Below are 27497 nucleotides of genomic sequence, written 5' to 3' on the forward strand. Positions count from 1 at the left end.
CATGATCTGGTTTATTGACTCATGACGGATGACCGGCGTGTGTTTCAAGTCTTTGATCACTGGCAGAGATTCTCACTTGTTTTTCAAATGTTTGTTATAAATTTCTGAACAGGAGAAAGAAAAAAAAAAAAAATCTAAGCCAAACATAATGATTAGAACAGCAAGACATCAATTTAGGATTAGGATTTGTTGTTTGTTTGTTTTGTTAAGAGAATACTTTTTGAAACTTCATACCAAGCACACTTTTGGTTGTTGGCCACAGATCAATGAGAAATTCTGTACTGAATAATGTTTATATAGTAGATGTTAATATTAATTCAAACCCATTTTCATATTGCTCAGCTGCTGAGCAGGTTTAGATTCTGACAGGTGTGTCCTTCAGAACTTAGGAAAGCAAAACAAAACCTAACAGAAAAGGGAAGGACCACTCCCACAGCACATGAGGTGACCGCCTCTGGGCTTACTGCACAGACCTGAGACCCCAGCCTGGAGATAACAGAAAAGCAGGCTGCCATGCTACCCTTTGAGGGCTGACACATTTTGCCAGAGGACAGTGGCTTTTTCCCTTTGGAAGGAAAAGAGAAAATCCCAGACTGGAAGTGTTTAACAGCAACTATTTCCACCACTTCTACATTTAAACTCAGTCCCATTCTCTCGCTCCTGCCCTTACTTACTACAATCCCCATTCCAGGTCAGTCTTCACTGTCCCAGTTCACTTGTGGAAACATTGCATGCTTTACTTCATGAAGGCTCTTTGCAGTTCGTGTCTCCCCTTCAAGCCAATTGTAGTTGTCTTCTCTATGCTGAAAATAGAAGGTCCCTGTCTAGTCACTGCTGTGACATTCTCATCAGTCCTCAAGGAATTGCATCAGACTCTTGAGTCTACTCACCTTCCCTCAGACTGCTTTTTTAACTCTTCTGCAGTCAAACTGGAAAACTGCTTCTTGCCTGAAGAGTTGCAAGGTAAAAAAAAAATAATACTACACAGCTTTTATTTTTGAAGACACTCTACTGTCAGAGGGCAGTTACGGGAATATTGCTGGTCTGCAACTGATGCAGCTGGGATTACTTGCTTACCACAACTGGGACATGGCTAGTATCACCAATGCTAGATGGAGCAAGGGGAAGTAATATGCAATGGAAATTAACCACTTGGAAGAAACTATTAACTGACCTTCAAAACCTAGACAAGAATTGCTAGTAATTCAGCTTAATTAAAGACCTGAGAAAGTTGCAGCTTCCCTCTGGATGTTTTATAATGGAGTTTGAGATCACAGTGGGGAGTTTAAGTTTGGCAACTTGACAAACAATTGACACTGAGCCTGTTAAGAAAAGAAAACAAACCCACAACCATTTCCATACTCAATACAAATGTAAATACAAAGCAAGTACATATTTGACAACTCCTCTTTTGCAAATTGTTATAGGTGAACTCAGGTCTAGGAAAATTTAACAACTGGTTCTTCTCAAGTGGTATTTTGCAAATACAAAATGCATCTTGACATGTATTACAACAAAAAAGTGCTGACATACATTCACATCTTTCATTTTTTTCATGGAATAAAGTAGGAATAACACAATCCACTTGTTTGCCTTACTGCAGACTCCTTGCTTTTTACTCTTGCAGACAATCTCACACAAATCAATGCTTTCTCTCCTTAGATGTCACATTAAACTACTCATGTTTTAAGTGTTGTGAATGGGACTTGCAATCTGCTATAGTGTAAGTAGAGAGGATTGTCTGTATTGATGGAGTACATGCTGGAAAACAAACAGAATGATAGCTCCATTAAACTGACTGCAGACAGTGCAAGTGGCATATTCTGAAATTCTAAGGCAACAATATTGGAGCAGCATATGAAACTCTACTGTAAAGACCAAGTTAATGTAACTGCTTTCTTCTGCAAAACAGAAATACTCTGATGGTTTTTCCTGTATCTTTTTAAAAAGTTCAGTAACAGGTAATACGAAATGCCAATATTGCCAGCAGGTAACTTAGGTAGAGTGAATTCCTTAAGATGCTATCTAATGTCTGGTTTGAGTTGTACACTCTATTTAAGATCTGGCAATATGTAGGCATATTAAGACACACATGCACAATCTTGCAGACCTGCAATTTAATAGATTTTCATAATTCACTACAAAAATGAGGTTTCACAACTGGTACCATCCACTGGGATTCTCACAGCTGCATGGAGAAGGTACGGACGTCTTTCCCAGAAATGGCAATACTGTGCATTGTGCAAAGTGTCTAGGACTCCATCCTTCTTAAGCAGCAGTTAGAAATTTGTAGGCTGAATGCTTTTATCAAAATACAGATTTAAATAATTTACTCTTTAAAACACTCATATTTAGAGTCTCTTACATAAAATAAACAATTCATCTGATTATCAGATAAGTCCTCAGTTTTTCCAGTTCCAAGGTATACACAGCTCTCCATCCTGCAGCACAGAGTAGAAATGTGAAATGCAAAGGTGCATGCCTTGTAGGTATGGCAACGATTCCTCCAGCAGCCGCTTACAACAGTCTATCATCTGCGCACTGGAAACGCTGGGCTCCTTATACAGCCGATCCAAGGAAAATTTTTCAGTGGAAGTATCAATGAGCTCTTTTTCTGTAATCATCATCCTAGCAAATGACAACGGAGAGTGACAAAATTAGAACTTCACCTCTTAAAAAAAAACAACCAACAAACCAAACAACAACACACTTGAAATAAGTGTATTTGTAGGCTATATGCACGTACACAAAGCTGCCACTTCACGCACGGCTACAGCACAATTGAGATGTTGGTGCAGGTGAATAGCCACCCCTACCTCTGAGGCTAGACTGAATGTGCTTCCGTGACTACAGCCACCAGCACACCAAGGCAGAGCCAAATTTGAAAGCCTGCACCATGACCTTATTTTTTTTCCCCCTCACAAGTTAATGGGGGAAAAAAAATAACAAAACAAAAACTCCTGGAAGGCTCCGTTTTTAATGTAAGGGATGAAAGTGTGCACTTTGAAAGTGTAAGCTTCAAGAATAAAATCATTCTAGCAATTAGTCTGTCTTCTTAACTAAGACCAGTACTCTGCACCTCATCAAAGCAACAGATGACAGATACAGTCACCTGATGGATATTAAATGTGTCAGTTGGAGAAGTATAGGGATTTGGTTGGACACGTTGATCTTAAAAGCTTTTCTCAAACCTAAATGGTTTTATGATTCTATGGAGTTCATAGCTTGCAGATGATTTTTTGTATTCATCCCCTCACAAAAAATAGTTAAGACAGCCCACAGCAAACACAAGCTATTCAGAAAAAAAGGTTAATATACAGAATTAAGAGCCGCTGCAACTGTGACTGATCATCTGATGCACAGACAATTCAGATTTAGCAAGCTTACTGTGCCACGTTAACACAGACACACTTGAGAGCCAGCTTGGTTACAGGAACAGCTCCACTGCTGCCCTACAAGACAGACCCAGTGCCAAATGGGAGGAGACACAAAGTAGCACATTTGCAGACCTGCTGGGATGTGAATGAACTCAAGCTAAGCATGGACTCTGCTACTGTTGGAAGTCATAAGAACACTACTGTAGGGGCTTAACAGTACTTTTTCCAGAGCTCAGTATTCCAGAGCTTCATGTACTTGTCATACCACTAGGCTCAGCTGAGGCTCTCTGATTGCTGTACAAGAAGCCCAGCATAGATCTGGCAGTCCGGGATGAAGTGGGCCAGTAAGTTAACCTGGGCAAGCCTGCCCTCCCTACTGACCTATTTGTGCCATTCTCCTGTGTGTGTTCTCAAGTAACTGAGGGTGAAGCATGTTCCTGTAGGGTGAAACCTCAGCTTCCCTTGAAGCATACGCAGTTAGCTACACATAGCAAGAACTGCGAGTTAGTTTTCAGTCACTCCCACAAGAGGGCTTCACCTCTATCACAGTACAAAACTCCTCCTTGACATAAGCAATGGAAGAAGATTGATACTAAATCCTGCATTACTAGAAGACTATTATCCACACAGAAAAGGCAATTTTCTGCATTAGCAGCATTTGAACTCCTCAGCACATCAAGCCATAAGGAATTCACCCATGCTATTTACTGCATGCAAAACATTTATCTGCATGGCATGTGCTAAGTAAATCCAGTACATCTCAAAATACTTTATCTCAGCCCTCCCTTTAAGAATCACAGGAGGCTAAGGAAAAAAATCAGAAGTACAGAATGGGTTTTGTTCAAGGAAGCATTAAGTGGAAAAGGAGTTTTCAGCTTCAATAAAGGTCAACTAATTGAAATATGACATCTCCACAAAAAAAAGGTAGAGGTGATAAATACAGAATGACTGTTCTGCATTTCCTAAAGTACAAGAACAAGAGGATGACAAATGAAATCATCAGGCTGTGTGTCTATAAACCAAAGAACACCTCTTTCCTCCTTCATACACACATTGCATGTAATTCAGCTGTGCAATTTGCTGCCACAGGATATTTTGGAGCCACAAAATATAAATCAGCTCAAAATTAGTTAGACAAGGTGGTGGTGGTGGGAAGAAGTTCTAGTGAATGCTCTTTTTCCAGCTTCAAGTATTTTTTTGAATGCTGTCAGTTAGAAACTGGGAAGGAGCAGCGATTAAAAAAAAACAAAACCACCCAACAAAAAAACACCCACCCTATTTTTTGCCCCATACAGCCTTTCTATTGGCTAATGGATGATGGAGACAGACTTTCCATATGACCCAGTATAGTTGTTCTCTACCATTTTGTACAACCCATCCATCACCTAACGTACAAGATGTGAGGTATGTGGCTTTTGCATTCTTGCAACACAGCTGCTTGTAGTCTGAGGAGAGCCCCACATTTTTCTTGGATTTGTATACAATGTGGGGTACTGTCACGACTTTTGTTGAGTGAGTTATCCAGAAGCAAGTGCATACATTTGCTACAACATTCCTCCCAACCTCTACAGACATATGTCACACACGGAGATCTACGTAGAAAGCTGTTCAGCAGTTGTAACTTGTATGGCAAAAGTATAATCTAACTTCAAAGCTAGACCAGAGTTATGGAAAAATTTCAATGAGCCTCCATGTTTTACCACGGTCCATCTCCAAAATACATCCTCCATGGTCTCAACAGATAAAACCATGAAACTTTCAGTAAGACTCAAACCTAAAATAACCTTCACAAAAAAATATCTGGAGCTATCCATCACGTATACACCCATAGCAGTGTGATGTTTCAATGGCTCATTAAAAACTTTCCAAAGCAGAAAAATACAATTCCAGTAACAAACTCTAAAAGGACTGTAACACCTAGTTACCTCTCGTATTATTTAATTCAAAATAAATCCAGCACCTCTACTTCAAGCTCTTAATCCACAAAGACACAAGCAACATACAAGAGCAAGAAGAAAATTACCAGTTCTGATAGATATTACAAGTCATGGACTCAAATCTCTCACAACTGTGAAAGAGTACCAAGGAGGTATTTATTGCACCAATCTACTCCAGGTTTTTTTACTTCCCCTTGTTGGGTAACTAATCTGTTCCTCAATTAACTGACAGACAACTAGAAAGAACAATTCTCTAGTTGGTCTCAGTTACATTCGGTTTATATTTTGTGGCTTTCTTGTCACAATTTCAGTAACATAATAGAAGTTTGTTACGTTTTTAATGCAATTAAAAAAGGTCTCTTTAAAAACTCCATCTTTCCCCTGGGGATTACATGATTTTGTCTTGTAAGTAAAGATCTTTAACTTCTGAATAAGACAACTGTTTCTACTGTGTGAGGGATGGGTATTTTCTAACAATGGTTTGTGTTCACTGAACAATGAAATTTTTGACTTAGTGAAGTTGATGGGTAAAGTCCTATTTCCTAAACAGAAGGGGTTCTTTTTCCACCAAAAGAGCATGATTACATTCTTCAAAGCTCTCCTCCTCCTAATGAAACATAAGGCATGCAAAGATCTTAATAAGCCAAATTTATCAAGTCATATTAACACTTACTCCTCTTTTCTTTTCAGATTCTCTCTTGCTTCCTGTGCTTTAGCAAAAATAAACCATTGAAGTGTTGCTGGATCACAGACCGTTGGGATTGTGAAGTGTCCAAATTCATGTAAGCTTGGTGCGCATCTGTCACTAATGAGACATGAGGAGAAGTGAAAACAGAAGTTTCTTTTTCCTTTTTTTTTTCCCCCACAAGTATTGACATCAACTACTTTCAGAATTAATTCTGAAGATAAAAGAGTATCAATTAATTGCAATCAAAATAATTGCTAAAAAGATTGATCAAGTTTGGTTCAGGAGAATACAGAAGCATTGTAAATGTACCTTTTTAAAAGCTGTATTTCAAAAGTATCTGTCAACAATGCTAAAAAAAAATACAAATAGCAGCAACATACTACATAGCTGAATGTTAAGCTGGCAGCACAGAACCTTTGATTTAACCCATCAGAACACTGCAAGATAAAACCAGAACTTTGACTCTAACTTGAATGAAATAGGCAGGATTTTCTTCACTTTGATTTCTTCCTTGTTTGTAAACGTGCATTTAAAACCTTTAGAAACAAAGACTTTGATGTACTGAAAATCTGAGACAGAATTAGTTGTTTTCTTAGTGAAAGCAATAATTGGGGGAGGGGGAGAAGGAAGAGCAGGAGCTCTAAAATAAAGAAACTTCTCCTGCAAATACCTACCTTTCCAGAATCATTTGCAAGCCTCGCAGACTGCGAGGATGAAAAGGTAGTCTGCTGTCACATAACTTGTTATAGAAAGAGTCCAGAGTCTTATAGTACTCTTCTAGAGTCAACAGGGGTTGCAGCTCTTCAATATATATCACTTGTATGCCTCCCAGAAGCTGGCTTATCCGATCTTCCAAGAATAGCAGTCTTTTTTGAAGTTTGTAATAATTTGGCAATCTCTCAAAAATCTGTGCACATACACAAAACCACATTTCCTGTGTTATAAATCATCACGTTTAATTTCAAGAAGTAAAAAGAAACTATAAATAAAGTAACACTTAATGATGCAAACATTGAACCCAAGGGAAAAAATAGCAATCAAAGAATACCAAAAAATAAGAATTACAAAGTATATGCTTTTTGGGACAAGATATTGTGAAATAAGCTTGTACGTATTTTCAGTATTTATCCTACAAAGGCCTCAAGAGGCTACATCCAGACTGATGGATGGTGTCTTTCTCTCTATCTACAGAAATTCATAGTTAGAAATAAAAATTAAAACCAATAATAATCTGAGGCCCATGTAAAATGTTTTATCATCACAGTTACTGTGGTAGAGCTGTTTCACATACAGTCCAGATTGGTTCTCCCAGCCTGGTTTATACCATCTCTTAAAACCAGAAGTCTCTGTTGCTGGAATTGGTACTTTCCAAGGGTTTGGATTATAACCTAGTTTGTCTTTAGTCTGAAGGGAGAGCAGAAAGGAGGAAGGTACCAGATATCTAATTTACAAAGCCTATACCAGCAAAGATTAAGAAGTGATTAGACCCATGAGATGAGACATAGAAGGGTATAAGAGAGAAAGCTGGAACAGGGCAATGAAATGAAAGAGTAAAGTCACAGAGTAGTAACAGTCGCCTCTTACCATCTACCCAGTTATTACTGGAACAGTTTTACATTTAAAAAAAACCCAAACAACAAACTCCTGCTGTAAAAAGTCAAGTGATTTCAGAGTAATTGCTATACTGTGCCTTTGACCAGCAATCTACAGAGTGACTTGAACACTACTGCTTCGTTTTTCTAGTAATTAGCAACAGTACTTTGTGGTAGCACTCAGGATTGTTTTCTAAAATGACAAAAAGTTCTGCTCTCTAAAATACAAATTACTAACCAACCTCGTGAAAATTTTCAGACTTTTCTGTATTGCTTAACATGACCTTCAGTGCACTTTAAAATTAAAAGCCCTTGACTTCAGGTTCAAATATATACCTCTCCTCTATCTTCCAAAGCAAATACCACCACTACAACCACTCCATACGTTGACATATGACCCCTTCAGAAAATCCCTTGGCAGAAGTTAAAATGATGAAGCATTTCTCTTTTCAAAGAGGAGAGTGCATTTTTTTATTATTAGTCAGAAGAACACTTAAATTCCCATGGGTCTCAACACTTGCAAATTGCACAGCAGAAGATCTGCATTAAATGCTAGTTTCTTGGTTTGAGTATCTGCAAATCATTCACATTAACAAAACATGGTTTGTTTTCTCCTTAGGTAAAACATGTATAGGTGAAAATTCAAACAGCCACCAGAGAAAGATTTGTATTGTGCACTAAATTTTCGTATTATTCGTTGGTTGGAATATAGAATGTTCTGATATTCCAGCTCAAGTCCCAGTTGTGAAATTCCACTGATTATCTGCTTTATAAAGAAATGTTTTTGATAGAATTATCACTGACATTTCAGTAACTAAGATTCAAGAAAATCTCATGCTGATATTGCTGCCTGTTTTGTGATTCCTCACATTCATCATTTATGCCACCAGAAAAATCATCAACTCCAAACTGTACACAAGCAGCAGCAGAATTTCCAGTTGCTAAATAGATTTCTGCAACATTCACATTACCTACCTAGAAGAATGATGTGAAATGACAGGGTTGGGTAGCAGGCACTGACAGAAATGAACACTTCACAACTCCCACTTCCGTAAGAAACCTGAATTTTTCCACGGAAATGAGCTTTTCATGGATAATGAAAGATTTTGCCAGTGCTCATTTCATAGGCTGGAGCACCATATAATGAACTGGATTTCTCTGTATCTGACCAGAAGTAGGACTAGTTTGTTAATGAAAGCAGCAGGGAAGATCTGACAAAGGTTGTTGTAACAGCATATGACAGGATTAAATTTAGAATGCAATGTCATAGTCATGCTAAATATAGTAGCTATGTGTTTGCATTAAATTACTCATGAGTTATTTACACCAATTAGCATATTGTTCATAGCTTAAAAAAAGGGATGTCATTACAGGAGGCATTATTATTTACTTTGAAATCTTCTTACTTTGGTCCAATGATGGTGAACATCCATGGTCCCCAGCATTATGTGGCCTGCTGCACTCATACCTGAACGGTCTGTAAATATCACTGTGCGTCCTACAGATTGAACAAAGCTAATCTGGGTTATTGCAATTACTTCCACGACCATTTAAGGCTTATCCATGCTACTAACATGTCACAAGTACCACATTTCCATACCTCCAACACACACAAGTAGGAGCTTCTGTGTTTCTCAAAAGCTGAAAGACTGATTCTTGAAAACCCCAGTTCAGGATTGGGTTTTTTTTTTTATACAAACCTTACCTAGCATTTGCCTTCTCTCTGTTTAAACTTTATAGATATGTTTTAGTTACCTGGACTTTTTCATACTAAAACTACTTTTAAAATCAGGAGTATCTCAGCACACAGCACATTCAAAAGAATCTCCACAAGTCATGCATACAGTAGGAAAGTTTACACTATATGCTTAAAGTATATATAAATAAGGTAAGAGTTGGTAAAAAACCTATTAATTGGCACAATAATTGAACACTACTTCCACAGAATTCTCTGCAACATGCAAACTAATAAACACTTTCACATCAGGCTTTTGCCTTTAAAAAAGAGTAATAATAGAGACAACATAAAAAGACATTAAGTTTACTTTTGGGAGAACAAATCAGTTTTGAGTCTTTTAAGTGATGTACAAAGATCCTTAGTATTACTTTAGGGTAAAAGCACAGGCAACTATTTATCAAAATAACCTTCCACAACAGTCTTCAGTGTGATGTATTAATCTACAAGAAAAGGCTCAAGTACAAGCTCTTGATCTCAGAAGTGAGTTTTCCAAAATCCTTAATAGCAACACTGACTTCAAGGCATACAGCCCATCCTTGTATTCCAAGGCAAGACCAACTGTACCTGTAGAATTTCCAAGCTGCCCAATGTATTATTAAAGATCTTCAAAGATGGAGACTACAAGTTCACAAAATAAACTTATCTAGCACTCGGGTAAAACAAATTTGAAACCTGACAGTTTAAAACTACTGCTTATTGTCCTACCCACTCTGTCTTTTGACAAAGGACTAGGTGAAACCTCACATGAAAGCCACTCAGAACTGAGTATCTAGAGACAGGCATAAAACACAGGAACTACAATTAGATGAAACAGCTACTTTCATAGCTGTATGAAATGAATGGTAGGTCAGGTTTACAGAGTATTTTAGTTTTTCCCAAGAAAATACAGAGTTTAATATAGAGATTTTAGGGTATATGGATGGTAAGAGAAGACAATATGATTTTAAAAGCATTTGAGTGAGTCTTTAGCAACCTACTCGCTTTTTTGTCTTGAATCTACCATGTGTAACATCTATTGCTACCTCCATCCTTTCAGAGGTTCAGTCTGAACTGTTTACTTTCACTGTTAAGTCTACTGCCTTTGGTTCACTCAGTTTTCATTTATTAAGTAGTAGAACAGAAGACGAGTGCAGCAAATAAACTGTAAGGAAAGGTCACAAAAAAAATATATAGATTTTAAGCTACCAGGTAATTTTAAGTCATTACCAGCTTTGCAGTAAGCCTGGTAGGTTTGGTTTTGCAGTTATCAAAAGCATTTGTGAAAAGACCTAGAGCTCCTTTGTCACCAAAGACTCATGTTCATCTTGGAATCAAGACTGTATTAGGGTGTATGAAGCAAGCAACTGAAATACCTTTAACATTCTTTAATACTTCAGGCCTCTGTTGGACTAAGCGACCTAGACTGTGTAGCTGGCTGCAGCGGTGAGCAATACCCCAGCTTCTCTGCCACCTGAAGAAAAATACAATTGAAAGTACTTAGTTCTCAACATTATTAATAATAAAAAGTACAGAAGTTGAGATGCAGCTGGAAGTCTTACAACACAAAGTAACATTCATTCCCGCAGCAATGAAAGCAAAGGCATACTGAAAAGCTGTCGCATTATTTTATGCTATTTAAACAGACAAAAAGCCTGCATAAAAATTCAGTCTTTGTTAAAAAAGGTCTAAAACCCACACACAGAAAAAAATAAAACCAAAAAAACAACCTACTAGACAGAACTTGCAAATCTCTCCCCAGTAAGAAGGTTAGTCATGTGGCATGCAGTTTGTTTGTACTGTGTATAATGTTTGTCTAGAGGAGCAAATACTGTATCTAGAACAATGCTGCTGCTTTTTCCATTTGAGTTTCTAGCCCAAAAACATTACTATGATTCCAGTGATAAGCTGCTATATGTATTTTTCCTTGATTTAACAAATATTACTCAACTGTAAAATGAGGAGTCAGGACTTACACTGGAGATACATAGTTTTGACACTTCTTCCATCACAAATCAGACAAACTCCCAGCTAAATTTCAAGAAGTATTTAAAGTCCCAGTGTATTAAAAAAATTACATCCTTTGACAAACTTCTAGCTAATACAAAGCTGTCTCAAGTGGGTCTGTCTGGGATGGAGTTAATTTTCTTCATAGAGCCTCTCTGGTTTACATTTTTTAATGTCTTGACAGCACACCACTGTTCTGACTATTGTGCAGTGCTGGCATACTATCCAAGTTTTTGCTTTTTCTTCCCTCTGTCCTCCTCCATCAGTAATTAGGAGTGGGACACAGCCAGGACAGTGACTCCAACTGACCAAAGGTGTATTCCAGACCATATTATGCTCTTAATGAAAGAAGGATGAAGGGAGGACCCTTTTGATTATGTCATTTGTCTTCCCAAGCAAGCATTATACAGCAAGGAGGGTGGAACTAGATGATCCTTAAGATCCCTTCCAACTCTAGCTGTTCTGTTATTCTGTGCTGGCATTTGCCAAGGTTCTGCTTTCCAGAAGGGGCTGAACACCTGTCTGCCAATGGGGAGTAGTGAATGAATTCTTCCTTTTGTTTTGCTTGAACACACATAGCTTTGTTTCACTTCAGCTATTAGACTTCTACTTTGATCGACCACTTTTCTTGCTTTAGCTCTTCATATTTAATTCTGCCATTCCAGGGGAGGTGTATGAGAGAGCAGCTGTGTGAGTGCTTAGCTGCTGGATGAGGTCAAGCCACATCATCTCATTTAGGGAAAGCTACCTGACAAAAACCCACTCTGGGATTCAGAGAATGGCACTATGCCACAGCACTTATCAGACAATTCAATCTATTATAATGCATGGCATTCAACTAACTATTGTTACCTAGCAATATCACTATGCTTTCAGTAGCACCAGAAAGGAATGTAAAACGGTGGCTTTTAAACCCTACCTTCTCTTCAGCTGTCCTAAACTTACACATGAAATACAGCCAACGACCCAGTTATTTTTTCACACCCCTGTGAACACTAGCATTAGGCCACAGTATCACAAGTAGTAGTTGCCTATTAACATCCTTGCTTGTGATATTTCTGACACATAGGTTCCTTTCTGGATTATGGAAAATTGGTAACTCTTCATATAACACAATAGTTCCAGTGCATTTTAAAAGCACAAACTGTAAGAAAATGAAATACAAGGCACAACTAAACCCAAAACTATGCCTTTAATTCTGAAGGCTGTTTCAGAACCTTAAAACCCCCACTACAATAGAGTTGCAGAGGATTATAAATTACATCCAAAAACCTGGTTTATTTTTAAAGGAAGCCAGAGTTTTTTACAGGGTGAAAGGCTCAAAAGGCATGATTTCAGAAGCTTCAACTCTCTCTTCCCTGGTTAAAAGAAGAACTTAAAGACTAACCAGGCCTTGAAATAATCTTCTGGTTTGTTTTTCCATTGTTGAAAACCCTCACTGCCATTTTCCCATCCTCAATATCCCACACCAGAACTCACTCATTAGAAAGCACATTAAAAACAGATAGTAAATTCTTTTCTGAAAAATCCTCTAAAGAATTAAGATCAACAACTGTACACAGCCCTTTCAAACAAACAAATACCCTCCTCTGGAGTGTGGGGAACAAGACACTAGAAAAAAAAACAAACATTTTTACTAAGCCTTCACAAGATGTCAACATGTACCACATGAAAAGCTGCATTTCGCTGTCAATGCAGCTACCTTGGAGAACATTTACCTGAATTCAGCAAAACACCCCAAGTAAAGCAAATTGTAGTTCCTGTTTCAAGTGCTTATGCTTTTTGAGCTGATTGTAACAGAGACTTTTTATCCCAGTAGAATTTCCAAAGAAAAATATTATTCAGTTCAGTAACGTTTTCCCATATATGAAGTATGTCTGTTTTGCTAGAACAAGCCATTAAAGCTCAGGGTGTACACAACATTTCCCTGCTTTGACTGCCACAATACAAGCCCAACTGATCTAATTTATTACCTGATATCTGAGAGCTGGAGTTGATGAGAGAGTTCAAATTTTAAACGTTCTAGTTCTTTTCTAAGTGGCAAACTCTTTTGTAGCTTTTTTACTGCACTTGCTTCATTATCATCTAGCCAAGATCTGAAAGGAGGAGAGGAAAACAAAACAAAACAAAACAAACAACCAGCTGTATTATCTTTCTTGACAACAGTATGCCTGAATTCTTATTGTTAACAGATTAAGTAACCAGGTTAAGGGGTTTTTTAAAAGTAGAGGACAGAAACTGAAAATGCTTCAATGACCTTAAGATATCTACAAAGAAAAATCTGGTGCTTAATGTCTTTAGTGAGGACTAGGGAATCAAATTAAAAAGACACTGAAAGCGTTAAAATTGTAAGACTTAAGAGGTTTGAAAGATGTCGAGCAGCCTCCGAATTTAATGCGTTAATGAAAAATTTCCACACATCTGCCTTTTCAAAAAGCATAAGAAAACAACTGAAGTGATCACAGAAGACTATGAAATAAAGGGGGTGGTACTAGAGGGCTAAGTTAGGTATCTCTTGCAGAGCTGGGATGAATGCAGGTCAAAGTTTTACAGTTCTCGTCAATAATTGCAACCAGGCAAACACGACTCATGGAACACATGTAAAACTTGCAATACATAGATCATTCTGTTTCTAAGAAAAAGCTACTCGAAAGATTTAGCCTTTGTTCAGAGCACAAACTTACTTGCATACTCTTATTTTTACAAACGCTTCAATTCTCATACTGTATTTTAAGTGAAAAACTTCAGACTCTTAAGCAAGAGAGGTGCAATGCCAAATTGTCAAGGTATTAAAACCAACCTGTTAATATGTAACTATCTGTGAGATTTCTTGTGAATGTGTAAAAAATAAGTAAAATAATTTCCAAGTACGTTATATCATAGTTAAGTGGTTTACAGTACTTCTATTTGCAAGGTGCTAGGCAGGATGAGGGGTATTCTTTGCTCAGAAGACACTACTGTCATAGCTCTGTATTCCTTTCAAATGGCAGCTAGAACCTCATTGTTACAAAGTTTTTCAGGGCAGCATTTTTAACCCCTCCTGAAAATCAGCACATACAGCTTTTAACAGCAACCAACTTTAAATATTCAACACACTGAATTTAATACAAGTTCAGTGTACGATTGCTTCAATCTAAGTATTAGGGTTGGTATGCTGAGCAACAAATCAGATGCACAACACTAAAAGCTCTGGCAAATTAGAATGCATCCCAACAGAACGTGGTAACTGAATACTAACAATAAATGTAAAAAGCACATAGTTTTGTGTTACAGAAGGCCTGTAAGAGCTAAGGAAGTATTTGGAGCAAGTGGAACCTCTGCCTCCTTTTGAATTGCCACCAATATTCCACAAAACAGAAAAACTAGATCAAGCAGAACTGAACTGACCAAATGTGAATGCTGGGCAAAGAGACAAGAATGCCTCAGCTCAGCTGGCACTGCATCTCAAGAGCTCATTTAAACTCCCTTTAATTATAAAAAGCGTGACAGAATTACATGCTGGACAATAAAGTTTTGCATTGTTCAGAATGTTTATTGATTGCCTTTAAAAACCTCAGTACTAGAGTAAAACCAATTTAGGTTACAAAATATCAGTTAAATAGAAGCCTTACATACATTAAAGTTGTTTCCACTCTCTGGGCTTGTTCTAGCTCCTCCTCAGGATCCTTGAATCCAGTAAATGAATAATAAGTCTTATCCCATTTGATAGGTCTATTCACTGTGCTTCTTGCTTCCTTGTGGGGCTCAGAGTTCACATTCAAACTCTGAATATGCTCTGTAGACAAACTGCAGGAGTTGAGAATATCTAATACTGTGCTCAGGAGATCCCTCGTATGCAACGTAAAACTGACTGCTCGAAATCCTGTGAGGTACAATTCCCACAAAATTAGTATTAGTTAATTAAAATTATTTCAAATGCATTCACATTTCAGTTATTTTACATGAACCCAAACAAGGCACACATAGCTAGAAATTACAATTTCAATACTCACTGAAAAATTCTCATGCAGTTTAACCTTTAAAACTGTTTTATCTGAATCACTGGACTAATGGGAAACCTCACAATTTGCTCAAGTGTCAGCAGGACTTAGAACATTAAACTCATCTGTTGCATAAGGCGTATCAGTATACCAGAGACAAATATGGAGAATAAAATTAAATCAACCCTGATATTCCAACTTTGGTGGCATTTTCTGTACTCTCAAAACTAAGAGACAATGTGGTAAATTGATGCTTCAGGTATGACAACTTCTGATTGCACAATAAGTTCCAACTGAACCTACAGGTAGCCAGATATTAAGTACTACACATTATATACAATGAAAACAAGGACCAAACTGTTGTTCCAGTTAAACATAATGGTATTAGAAGCAGTAAAACTTTATTTATTTACGCCCTTATTCTGTAACTTGACCTCAACTTTGTAATTTCTCCTTCTTTCAATGCCTTTTTAAAGCTTAAGATATTTAATTACTTGGGATTGACCTGGCTGTCTGATCTCATACATATTTTCATGGTTTGACAGGATTTTATTCAATTGAAAATCCATTATGACTGCAGAAGGCTAAGTAATGATCTGAAAGACTACAAATACACAAAACTACATTGTACATAAAATAAAAGCACCTGAAGCACTGAAGGATTCTTGAACGTTAGAAGAGTTTTGTTCTCTTTCTCTTACATAAAAAGTAAGCTGAGTTGGCTTAAAGGAGCGAAACCCAGGTTTCTGAAGGTTCTCCAAGTAACCATTTAACCTCTTCAGAGAGTTTTCATTTACTTCCTGTTAAAAAAATAAAATAAAATCTAAATCATTAGATGATAAATTCTGTGATTTTTTTCATCTCAACCTTTTTTCAGTCTTACACACAGGATTAGTTATTACAAACTGTCAGCTACTCTTAACGAGTAGTGATATAGTTCACATTGTCTTGCATGAATAAATTGTATGATGTGCATACTTGCACCTTCTAATGCATTCCAACACATCACCTTTGAGGCTTTCAAATATATTGGAATCAACAGATTTCTTTACAATACACAGCATTACAAAATGATAGACCAAGTAATATGTGCTATAAAGTGGTCTGAAAGGAAACTGTATTTTCTTTATAACAATTCAACACAAAATATGAGTAATTCATAAAGGATGTTTGTTAATAACAAAAGTGCATCTTTCTGTTCTCTGGTAACAGTCATAGTCAATTCTACTACTAATTTTCTTCCTCTCAGCAGGAAAACTAGAAAATTTGCATCCTTAACATAGGACATTTACAAAGAAAGCATACAAAACACTTTTACCCTCTCTTTGGGATGCTGGCCAAAAAAATCTGGGTGCACAGCAAAATAGAAAGGTCTGAGAGCATTGATGGCATCAGCTCCTGACAAATTTCTTGACTGAAGAACACATTGTACCAGTATCTTCTCCAGACATAACCTAATAAAGTAATAAAATATTTAGGTATGATGCAACCAAGTGAGGAAGTGATACCAATTACATCAGAAACTGACAGAATGAAGTTAACATTCACAGTTGCAAGTATAGTAATTTAAAAATGGATTTTTTTCCCCTTGAGACTCATGAATCTGTATTTATAGAGAGCCAGGCCCAACAGGTTTCAAAGATGGTGGATGCTAACATGATTAAGACATGTAAGTACGTACAGTAACTTCTCCTTTCTCAAAGCAAGCTCAAATAAAAATTTCTCAGTCAGCCAATTCAAATGCTAAAGGCTGGGTTTAGTGGCATTTTTTGTAGTTATTGCTCAAGCAGTTCTTAAAAACACACACACACTTTTGAACCTCCAAGTTAAAAAGTCAAACCCAGTATTTTCCAAGCAGTGCCTAGGAATAATAATTACAATTCAATCAAAAGAAGTTCTGCATTAGTTTGAGGTCCCCATACTTGTGTCCATATTAAAAAAACAAATGTATAAACAACTGAATCTACTTTTCCAAACATACTCGTCTATAAATGACGAGCAAAAAACAATACTTTTTCACCCTTTGATTTTCACTGACAGAAGTAAACAAAGACTAAAAGAATTTTCAGTAGTAAGAAGATTGCATTGCCTAAGATGAGAAGAGAAAGTTTAAGAAGTTCTAGGAAGTTCAAAAAGTACAAAAGACTGAGCATTTCCAATTATGCATAAATTAAATGCTAGTTCTGCAATGAACACACCTGAAATGAAGACTGAAATGAAAGGCTAAAGTTCTGAATTAAAGACCACCAAAATTTCTTGCCATAGCTCAAAGCTCATTGTCAGGTTAGCAAAATTATTACCAAGAGACAGTATATGTTAAAAAAAGTGAGTTGGTAAACATTTAATAGCAGAATTCTTCTTCAGCTAATTCCACAGGCTAACAAATTCAATGGGCCAACCATTTCCTCAGTGACTGATTGTTTCAGTTTGTAACTCAGAGGGGTAGCGATTCTGCTCTATTAAGCTCTTTCACTCCTCACAGTATCACAAGAACTGCAAGCCCCAAACACCAAAATACACGGCAGACTGAAGGCAAAGCTGTCTTCAGTTTAGGGAGCAAGACAGAGGCTCTTTACCCCTTTCCAAAGGAGTGAAAGAAAATGCTCCATACAGGATTGGAAAGAATCGGAAATTTAAATGGAAGTACTACTCACCACTAAATACAACACTACAAACACATGCAAAAATACCCAACAATTCATATTCAACCCAGCTCCCCAGTCTGGGCTTCTCCAAAAAACAAAATAGGCCATCACCTTTCCAAAGCCTTCACCCAAATCAGGCCTCATACTCCAGGCCTTAAAGCCCCCAGGGCCCCCTCACCATACCTCCCTACCCAGGCCTGAATGATACAGTAAAAAAATCAGCTTGCTAGCACCAGGCCCCACTCCCCAGCATCACAAGAAAGATAGCTGTCCATGTTGGGAATGGAGCAGAGAAGAAGGGCCAAAACTGACTGTGCAGCCAGTTTATATACGGGAGATAAATCAGCAATATTATGGGATGGAATAACATGATTCCCTGTGTCTACCCATGATTCCCTGTGTCTACCCACTGGGGCTGGACTGTTCAGCTCCTGGTACCCTCTAGTACTCTGGAAGAATCATGTCTATGGTTAGGACATAGTCCTCAACCTGTAACAAAAGCTGCTTCCAATTCACAGAAAAACCTAGTTACTTTTATTAAGTACTGTAATGTAAGCAAGATTGTTTTACAAAGAGTTACTTGTTTAGCTTCCTAGGCCAAGTAATTTTCCTGGATACAGAAACATATGAGGCTATTTCCTGATTGCATTCATTAATTTAAAAAAAAAAAAAAAAGAGTAAAATGGCAAATGGTAGAGTAAATGTCAACAGTTGGGTTGTCAGGCAGAGGCAATGACCCTTACTTTACCTTTTGTCTGTCAACCCTTCCAGCCTTTCAATTAACGACATGAAAGCAGTTAAAGCTAATGTTTTCTGCCTAAGAGGTAGGCAAACATTTAATTAGAGGGTCTTAAAAGTCAGCTTGCTGAAAACAAGGACGTGTTTTTGTACCAAACTGGGATGGAAAAATCTGTAATGTAAGAGGAGTGATGAAGTTTCAAATTGTTATAACTGAAACCAATTTTTATGTGAGTGGATTACAAGAAAGACTTAAAAGATAAAACATTAATGGCAAACAGTTCTATCTTCTTCCTGGCTGCATCTCAAAGCTCAAAGACTAGTCATCACCATGATGCTAATTAAAGTAGCAGGAGATCACGAAGCTCCACAGCAATGCCACATTTTTATGTAGAGAAATTCTTCCCAACAAACAGTAAACTAACTAGTTACCTATCCAGTAGCAGTTTTGACTAACAGACATGCAAGAAAATCACATCCTCCTAGACACAGCTGACAGGAGGCATTAAGGAGCTCAGTTCGTTCTTCATCTTATTTGTACACTATCTCCCATGTCCACTCTAGAGCTACACTGCATTCTGTTTCCAGCAGTCAGGAAAAAGCATTCCAACATACCTGGAAACTATTAATCATACATCCAAATTTATTAACCAGAAACTTACATCTGGCATTCTACAAAAAACCCAGCCAAGTATGGCTAACTTTAGTTCTCTTGTTTTGTATCTAAACAACCCTGACATGCTAGTAGGAAGGCTCAGGATTTCAGCCAAAAGTCTATTTTGAACTTGCTTAAAAGAGAAACACTCAGAGGCCAAAATTAGTCTGCATGACAGAAGGAAGAATTCATTCACTGAAGGTGAAAGTACTCTGAGGCATCCTTCAAGTGAAGTGACAACATGAATAAATTAAAATAAATTTCAAGAGAGAAAACAGAGAAAGATGCTTATGGCTTTGCTCACAAGGAGCAAGAATTGTTTCAAGAGCTTCATTCAGATCTGAAGAGCAGAGAAAGGCTTCATGTTAAAATCAAGGTCATAACCACTTTGACAACAGCCGTCTCCACAAGAGATATGAAACACAATCTTCACTAGAACACATTATGCAACCATAGTCTAGGACTGATTTAACTTATTGATTAAATAATTCCCTTCAACTATTTTTTTTACTTCACATCTCTTTGAAGTCTAACTTTTTTGGTTTATAGCGTTAGCACTAAAAGGCTTTGTGTCATTATGCTCATTATTACAGACAGATTCTTTAGTTTTGAAACACCAAGTTTTAATAACTCAATAATATCTTAATAGGGGGGTTGGACAAGATGATCTTTCAAGGTCCCTTCCAGCCCCTGAAATTCTGTGATTCTATGAATGTATTTGATTTCATATTCAATTTTGGACTATCACTCCTTCATAATCAAGCTATTTTAAAAACCTTCTTTTGTTGACAGCTTCCCACCCCCCCTTTCTTTTTGTTTTACATGTCTCACTTGAGAACAGGCATATGACTTTTAGGGATTTTTCAACTGTGGATGCTCTGATGAAAGCTTCAAGCTGTAAAGCTGAGAAAGCCAAAGAAGTAAGAATTAAGCAAAAATACCAAATCACTTTTATGTATTTGCAAGTCATAAGCAAACACTTAAAAAAATATACTAAAGGCAAATTAGGTCAGCAACATACCATACCTTCTCCCGGCTCTCAAACAGCCAAACATTTCAGCAACTCAATGGTCAAGACAACTTCCAGCCATCTACTAACTCACTTAAAAAAAGAAAAGAAAACAAAAAAATCCTGTTTAGCAATGGACATGAGTATTTCCCCCTGTTATTTATCAGCGCATTCTCTAAATCCTAGGTGATAACTTTTAAAGACAAAGTAGTGACATTAAACTGAGAAATGGACACATAAAACACCAAGCTTTACATAAGAATGTTTTCAGTTTCCTCTACTAACAGTGACTCTTACAAATACTAAGAGTTTGATTCCAAGATAAATATTTAAAGGTATTCCAGTTAAGGAAAAAATACAACCAACCAACAAAATCCCACTCTTCCTGGTCTTGTAGTATAGAAACAAGAAATATAGAAGCTTTCTATAAGCACTAACACATAACAGATCATGGAATTCCATGCAAACTTTTTTACTTTGCAGAGTTCAAAGCTTTCAAACAAATTATAACAGTCTAAAATGCACATGCCAACTATTATATGGGGGCAAAATATAAAACCAAAGAGAGAGACATTGCTATACAACAATGCCTGGAAACCTTCATCAAAAGTTCACATGACATCCATTAAAATTAATTAGCAATCTTTACCAGGAACTTCTGCACTAAACTGTAACTGAGACTTTTCCAACAGGACAAACTACTTAGCATGTCAGAGTGCAAACATATACCTAATTGAGAGCTGCTCCCTATCGGCAATGTTTTCATGCACTTAAAAAACCCACAACTTTTAATTGCACTTTTCAAGATAACATCTGCACACTAAGTATGCCATTTTAAGACACCTGAGATATGCAGTTATCGGGGAAATACCATCCCTGCTCCAATATAGCACAACTCCTATGACTGCTTTGGAAAACACTGGGAAGTTTTAGAAGTGCATCTTACTAATATATATACTATACTATACTATATATACTGTATACATAGAAGAATATAAATTGTTCACTAAATGTTTTTCTAGCAGTGAATAGGATGAGAAAAAGATATGCTGAGCTAAAAGGTGCCCAAAATTCTTAGTAACTTTTGTCTTCTGGGTGGGCCTTGTGTCCCTAACAATGGTCTTACTCATAAACCAACCTAAATGCATGAACAAGCTCTGTGGCAATAAAACAGTTTTCTCTCTGTAACTTTAGCGTCAGGGATTAGGACAGGATAGAAAAACCCAACAGTCTCACTAATCTGCCCTGACACTTTATATAACCAGACAAAAGCATCATTGTTTCTTGTTTTAAATACTCTATTGACTGCTTAGAAAAATCGTTACATTGCTTAGTTAAAACGCCAGAATCTCCGGTTTTCGAGTAAGTTTCATCTGCACCCCACCTCAAACGTATGCTTACTAAAGCAAATCGAAGTGTTAATTAACTACGTTGCAGTCATTTTGCAGAAGACCTTGGAAATGTAATACTTCTACCTCACCACTCTATGGGGATGATCTCCTTCAGCTGTTTACCTGCGCTTCGCCCATAAGACACACGCAGAATACAGCGAGGAAACAAACAACGAGCCAGCGTTCTGCAAACAAGCTCGAGTGGAACAGATTCACCGCCTCTCGAAAGAGAAGAGGCTACAGCGATTTAAGTTTTAACCAAAACAGCGCCCGCACAGAATTCGCTGTGACAGTCACTACAGGCAGATATAACTTACTTAACGGCACAACAGTTACCGATGGATGTCGTGTGTCGCAGCCCCCCCCGCCCCTCAGATTAAAATGTCACGGAATAACGAACGCGTGGTCCTGCCTGACCGCCACGGCTCTCGGGCACGTCGATGCTGACCACCCCGGGCCGTACCCTGCCCCGGCAGGTGCCTGAGGACTCAGCTACCGGACAGCGACGACACCCATGGCGGCGCCGACGCGGGGAGGCATGCGCAGGCATCCACCACACCGTCTTCCTAAGGCAGCCTAAGGAGACTCCGCCGCCAGAGGACCCGAGTGAGGCGATCTCGCCCCCCGCCCCGCCGTCAGCCGAGGCGCATGCCCGCGCGCACGTACCGATACAAGCACGCAGAGCAGCCGCCGCAGCGCACGCAGCCTTCTGGCCCTCGGCACCCACACAATCGGCCCAGAAGAGCCACAGGGCCCGGGTCGCTTTCAACGCAGCAACCCCCTCACACCTCCCACCCCGCAGGCTCGACCTCGCACCGTTCTCCAGCCACCGACGCTGGCGAGGACCACCCCCGGGAAGGAAAGCGGCGGGAGCGCACTGCCTCCTCCTCTCCCCCGTGCTCCCCTTCGCAGGGGAGCTCGAGGCCCCGGCCTGGCCCCGCTTACCGCCACGGCCGGACAGCGCCCGCCGGGGCTCGGCCCCCATCGCCTGGCGCAGCCGCTGCGGCCGACGGCCCCGAAGGCGGCGGGAGGGGGCGGAGCAACGCTGAGGCAAGCCAGGAGATTCCCGCCGGGGGCGGGACCGTCACTCCCGACCTCGACGGCTTCTCCCCGCGCGGCCGCTCCGCGCAGGCGCAGTTTCCCGCCGGCGGCAGCGCGCGGAGCGGTGTTCAGGTTCTCCGGGGGGGTCGCGGCAGTTCGAGAGCTTTAGTAAATGTCAGCGTGTTGGGGGCCGCATGTAATGCCCATTGATGTCATGCTTTAGGTAATGCCGCTGCCCTTGGCTGCACGCTGCACACCTTCTGGTAAAACGAAGATGGTACCGCATCAGTTTCTCGAAGGCCTGTGACACAAGATGCGTTTCAGTGACTGCCGCTTCTTGTAGCGGAGCATATCCACAGGTGTTACCGGGGGACATAAAAGGAAAACCCCGAACAGAAAAAAATCACTGCTCTTTTGCAAAGAGGATGGAAGCAGTTTATCCAAATACCTGCACGCACTTGGCACTTTCCTTATCCTGCAAATGCAAAACGGGTGAAGAACTAGCAGCTCTGCAGTCCCAAAAGGAAAAGCAAGACCTATTTTCCTGCTTTCCTAATGCTCAGTGTGTATGTACATTCATACATCTAATTCTCTTCCAAGGTAGTTGGTATCAAGAAACAGGTGATGCAGGGACGTAAAGCCTCAGAATAAAAAAGTCTATTGCTGAAGAGTTTCAGAACAAAGGGAGACCAGCTGCCTGGGATTTGAGTTATTTGCATATACTCTATTGTATTTCCAAGCAGAATGGATAAAAAGAGGGCTAAAAAGGTTTAGGAACTATCTGCAGTTCAGTGAAGCTTTAAATCAAGTTAACACTCTCACCAACCTTTGAGGATTTGCATAACTTCCATAATGCACAGCATGTTTTTCACTTCCTGACAGAAGCCATCAATTATGTAAGCAAACTGGTTGCATAATTACACAGATGGAAAAATAAATTTAATTGATTCAACAGAAAAGTGTGCTGTTCATTTCACCTAGGATTTTTTTTTTTAATTCAGTGAGGAATAAATAAATTGGGAGAGGTAAGCAGCAGGTGACAGTACCAGATACCAGCTCCACTGCATAGGCAACGTCTTTTCTAATGGAGCCAAGAGCACCACTGCCTCTGCCACTCAAGCACAGAAATGAACTCTAAGATCAAGTTCTCAATGCTTACTGCTTACGGATATCACTACAATATTCCATGGGAGTAGCACTGTAGCTTTATGTTGTCTGATTATTCACTATCAGTTCCTAGGATACATCCCACTGGCTAAGCCAGCATGGTCCAAACATTCCTGGATTGAAAGCTTCTTTTATACCAGATTAAAATAATGTCTGAGAAAGTCTGTACTTTGACTACCTCACTCTCTAAATGAAGAATTCTAACCATTATGGTAAAGTTGCCATATGCAGCAAGTGAGCCATTTTCTCCTTGCTCCTTAGTTTCTGTTCTGGTACTTGGTCTGCAGATGGTCATAAAGTGGCATTAGTTTCTCCAGTCCCATCACATGCAATGGCAGAGAAGCTCTGAGGCCAATGTCAGCATCAGTTTTTGGTACTACCCATCATACTAGTCATTTTAGAAAATAATTATGCAGAAGGGGTGAAGACTTCAAAAACATAGACCTGGGATTTGCCAAAAAAACCCCAGAGATGCAAGATGCATCTGGAGAATGGCCTAGCTGTAGGGTCCATTTGAGCCTGCAGTTAAAACTGGAAGCTGGCCCTGTCCACAGTGGAAATTTTGAACCAAATTTATTCATGAGCATTTACTACATTATGTGCTATGGTGTGGTGAAAACCTGCGTATTTACCACCAGTCCTGGCTCACTGGAGAGGTCCCAGAAGACTGGAAGCTGGCCAACGTGATGCCCATCTACAAGAAGGGCCAGAAGGACGACCCAGGGAATTCCAGGCCTGTCAGCCTGACCTCAGTGTCAGGCAATGTTATGGAACAGGTCATCTTGAGTGCAGTCACTCAGCACTTACAGGATGGCCAAGGGACCAGGCCCAGCCAGCATGGTTTCAGGAAGGGCAGGTCCTGCCTGACCAACGTGCTCTCCTTCTATGATCAGGTGACTGCCTAGTGCATGTGGGGAAGGCTGTGGATGTAGTCTACCTGGACTTTGATACCGTCCCCCACAGCAAACTCCTGGCCAAGCTGTCAGCTCGTGGCTTGGACAGCAGCACTCTGTGCTGGGTCAGGAACTGGCTGGAGGGCCGAGCCCAGAGAGTGGTGGTGAATGGTGCCACATCCAGCTGGCAGCCAGTCACTAGTGGTGTGCCCCAAGGATCAGTGCTGGGCCCCATCCTGTTTAATATCTTTATCGATGATTGGGATGAGGGCATTGAGTCCATCATCAGTAAATTTGCAGATGACACCAAGCTGGGGCAGGTATTGATCTGTTAGAGGGTAGAAGGGCTCTCTAGAGGGACCTTGACAGGCTGAACAGATAGGCAGAGTCCAACGGCATGAGATTTAACACATCCAAGTGCCAGGTTCTACACACTGGCCGCAACAATCCCATGCAGTGCTACAGGCTGGGGTCAGGGTGGCTGGAGAGCAGCCAGGCAGAAAAGGACCTGGGGGTACTGGTCAATAGCAGGCTGAACATGAGACCAACTTATCACCCAATACCATTTAATCAACTGAACCATGGCACTTAAGTGCCTCATCCAGTCTCTTTTTAAATGCTTCCAGTGATGGTGACTCCACCACCTCCCTGGGCAGTCCATTCCAATGGCCAATCACTCTGTGAAGAATTTCTTCCTAACATCAAAGGTCTCTTCCAACCTGGTTAATTCTGTATTCTATCTATAGTCTGATTTCACACATTCTTAAACCTCTTCCTGCAGTGTATCATACTCAAGATTTGTGTTATGAGACATTCATCTAAGTGTACTTTGCCACTTACCTATCCTTCTGCATACCTAGGGATATTATTTATGGAGATGTAAATGGAATTAAATAATGACAATAATGACTCAGATATTTTGGATACATCATATCAAGACTAAAAAAACATTTATTAACATCTTAACAATTCCTCCAAACTGACCTCCCTAATGCTCTTCACAAAACACTGTAAAACAAACAACTTCTAATTCTAGCCTCGTATCTCTGTCCTCGATGTGCATTATGATACTCTCAAAATGCTTTGAAGCAGAATTGTGCTAAGTATTCCAAACAACACTATTCTGTTTAATTAAAACCCCCCTGTCCATACATAACAAAAGTAATTTTTCCAAGAGCATACCCTGTAATCAGTGAAAACTGAAGAAAGATATTCACAAAGGGAATTTCTCAGGCCACTAACAACACACTGAAAAGAGCACAGTGTTGTCTAGACCTAGCTACTGAGTGTAGTGCTTGTGTTTCAGTCTGCAAACAGGTAAAGGTACACTTTATTTCCTGTATGAAAAATTAAACAGGAGTTCTTTCAGCTACTAAGAAACAATGACATACCTAGGGAAAAATACAGATATTGTATTTTTAGCTGGCTCTGCAAAACTGCATCCTCTCTATTGTACTTCACTTTTGTTCTTTGGAAGACTCTTTTCATCTTTACAAGCTTGCTTCCCTCTTCCACACTGGAGTTCTGTCCTGTTTAGCACATGGAATTTCTGGCACCAAAATGGTTTTGTGAATGTTGCTCAAGAAACCTTTCTGCATCTTGATACACATAAAAATGACTAGATCTGTATGGCATTTCAAGTGGACCCAGACAGTACAAAAATGTGAAATACAGTACTTAGCAGTGAAGTTGTCTAAATTGCCCACTGGTTTATCACAGTGACAGGAAACAATGCTGTACTGACAGAAACACCACCAGTTCTAACAGAACTTCTGGGCAATGACGTGGGCAGCTTGCTTTGCTTGTTAATATAAAACATGACTGAGATTGCATCCTATCAGCTAAAGATGATACTCAGGAGACAGAGCCAAAACATTGCACAAATTTTACACAGTTCTAAGTTAAGCTTGGAGGTCAATGATTAACCTCTGTCGGGGGGAAAAAAAAATGGCAGCAACATTTGCATTTTTTTTCTGAGGATGAGCTAAGTGAAGAGTCAAGGTTGCTTATAATGAAGAAAATAATACCGTCACAAGAACATCCCAGCTTTGAAACCATACAGATTACCAAGGGAATTTTGTCCTTCTGTGACTCTCAAACAGAATATTTGCCACATCTGCTACCACTTACAGAAATATGGGATTTAGCTAAGGTTCAGATAACCACTAATTCCAAGGGAAATTAAGCCACAAAGGATCTTACAAAAAGTAATTACCAAAAATTACTTAATTGCTCACTGCCAGTTTTAATTTGTTGAAATCTTCCAGAATTGTTCTTGCCACTAATACTGGAGTGGCTGGACAAACATCAGTTTAGACCCCTCACCTGAAACTTAAATCAATTCTTATCCAGTCTTTTCAGCCACTGGGGAACAAAAGCAGCAGAATGCTACTGGACTTGACCAGGTAGACAGCCTTACAAATAGCAGAGCCACCTTGATGAATACCAAGTGCTGGAATTCAGAGTTTGAACTAGTGCCATACTAAGGTACTTTTAAATAAATGCCATCTGATTGTAGTACTGAGTCTACAATTTTTCAAAAGCAAAGAAGATAAGATCTTCTGAAAACACAAGAGCCTCTATCCTGTCATTTTTCTGTACAGGTGGCATACAAGAAAGGCTGTGATCTTGGTGGTCGTCAGATTCAATCCTCTGGGAGTAGC

General features: G+C 39.2%; 2 protein-coding genes across 4 annotated transcripts in view; both read right to left on the reverse strand.

The window, feature by feature from the left end:
- Window positions 1–2063: 2063 nt before the first annotated feature.
- On the reverse strand, window positions 2064–22898 carry TCAIM (T cell activation inhibitor, mitochondrial). Of its 3 annotated transcripts, none has more exons than XM_054160946.1 (11): window positions 22679–22898; window positions 20360–20435; window positions 16614–16749; window positions 15942–16095; window positions 14931–15177; window positions 13289–13411; window positions 10685–10782; window positions 9001–9092; window positions 6677–6909; window positions 5988–6119; window positions 2064–2628 (listed from the first exon to the last, which is right to left on the reverse strand). In XM_054160946.1, exons 2-11 carry the CDS (start codon window positions 20386–20388, stop codon window positions 2403–2405), a joined length of 1470 nt encoding a protein of 489 aa, XP_054016921.1. In that variant the 5' UTR covers window positions 20389–20435; window positions 22679–22898; the 3' UTR covers window positions 2064–2402. The 3 variants fall into 3 exon arrangements, with proteins under 3 accessions (XP_054016921.1, XP_054016922.1, XP_054016923.1); XM_054160947.1 differs by lacking the exon at window positions 22679–22898 and adding an exon at window positions 22400–22625; XM_054160948.1 differs by lacking the exon at window positions 22679–22898 and adding an exon at window positions 22230–22385.
- Window positions 22818–27497, reverse strand: part of TOPAZ1 (testis and ovary specific TOPAZ 1) — a 37558-nt gene continuing 32878 nt past the window's right edge. Inside the window, exons 21-22 of the mRNA XM_054161271.1 lie at window positions 26291–26383; window positions 22818–22937 (exon numbers count right to left, since the gene is read on the reverse strand). Coding sequence (XP_054017246.1) covers window positions 22818–22937; window positions 26291–26383 — 213 coding nt within the window. The remainder of the gene's footprint in view (window positions 22938–26290; window positions 26384–27497) is intronic.

Source organism: Dryobates pubescens, chromosome 4, assembly GCF_014839835.1.
Source record: "Dryobates pubescens isolate bDryPub1 chromosome 4, bDryPub1.pri, whole genome shotgun sequence".
NCBI classification, from domain to species: Eukaryota; Metazoa; Chordata; class Aves; order Piciformes; family Picidae; genus Dryobates; species Dryobates pubescens.

Bases quoted from the DNA above. Each gene is read 5' to 3' on its own strand.
- TCAIM (XM_054160946.1), bottom strand. From the start codon at position 20,388: ATGTTTGGCTGTTTGAGAGCCGGGAGAAG. The intron at 16,750-20,359 runs GTATGGTATGTT...TTACTTTATTAG, and splicing joins TGTTTGAGAGCCGGGAGAAG to GTTATGTCTGGAGAAGATAC. The intron at 6,120-6,676 runs GTAGGTATTTGC...ATGTCTCATTAG, and splicing joins TTGCAAATGATTCTGGAAAG to TGACAGATGCGCACCAAGCT.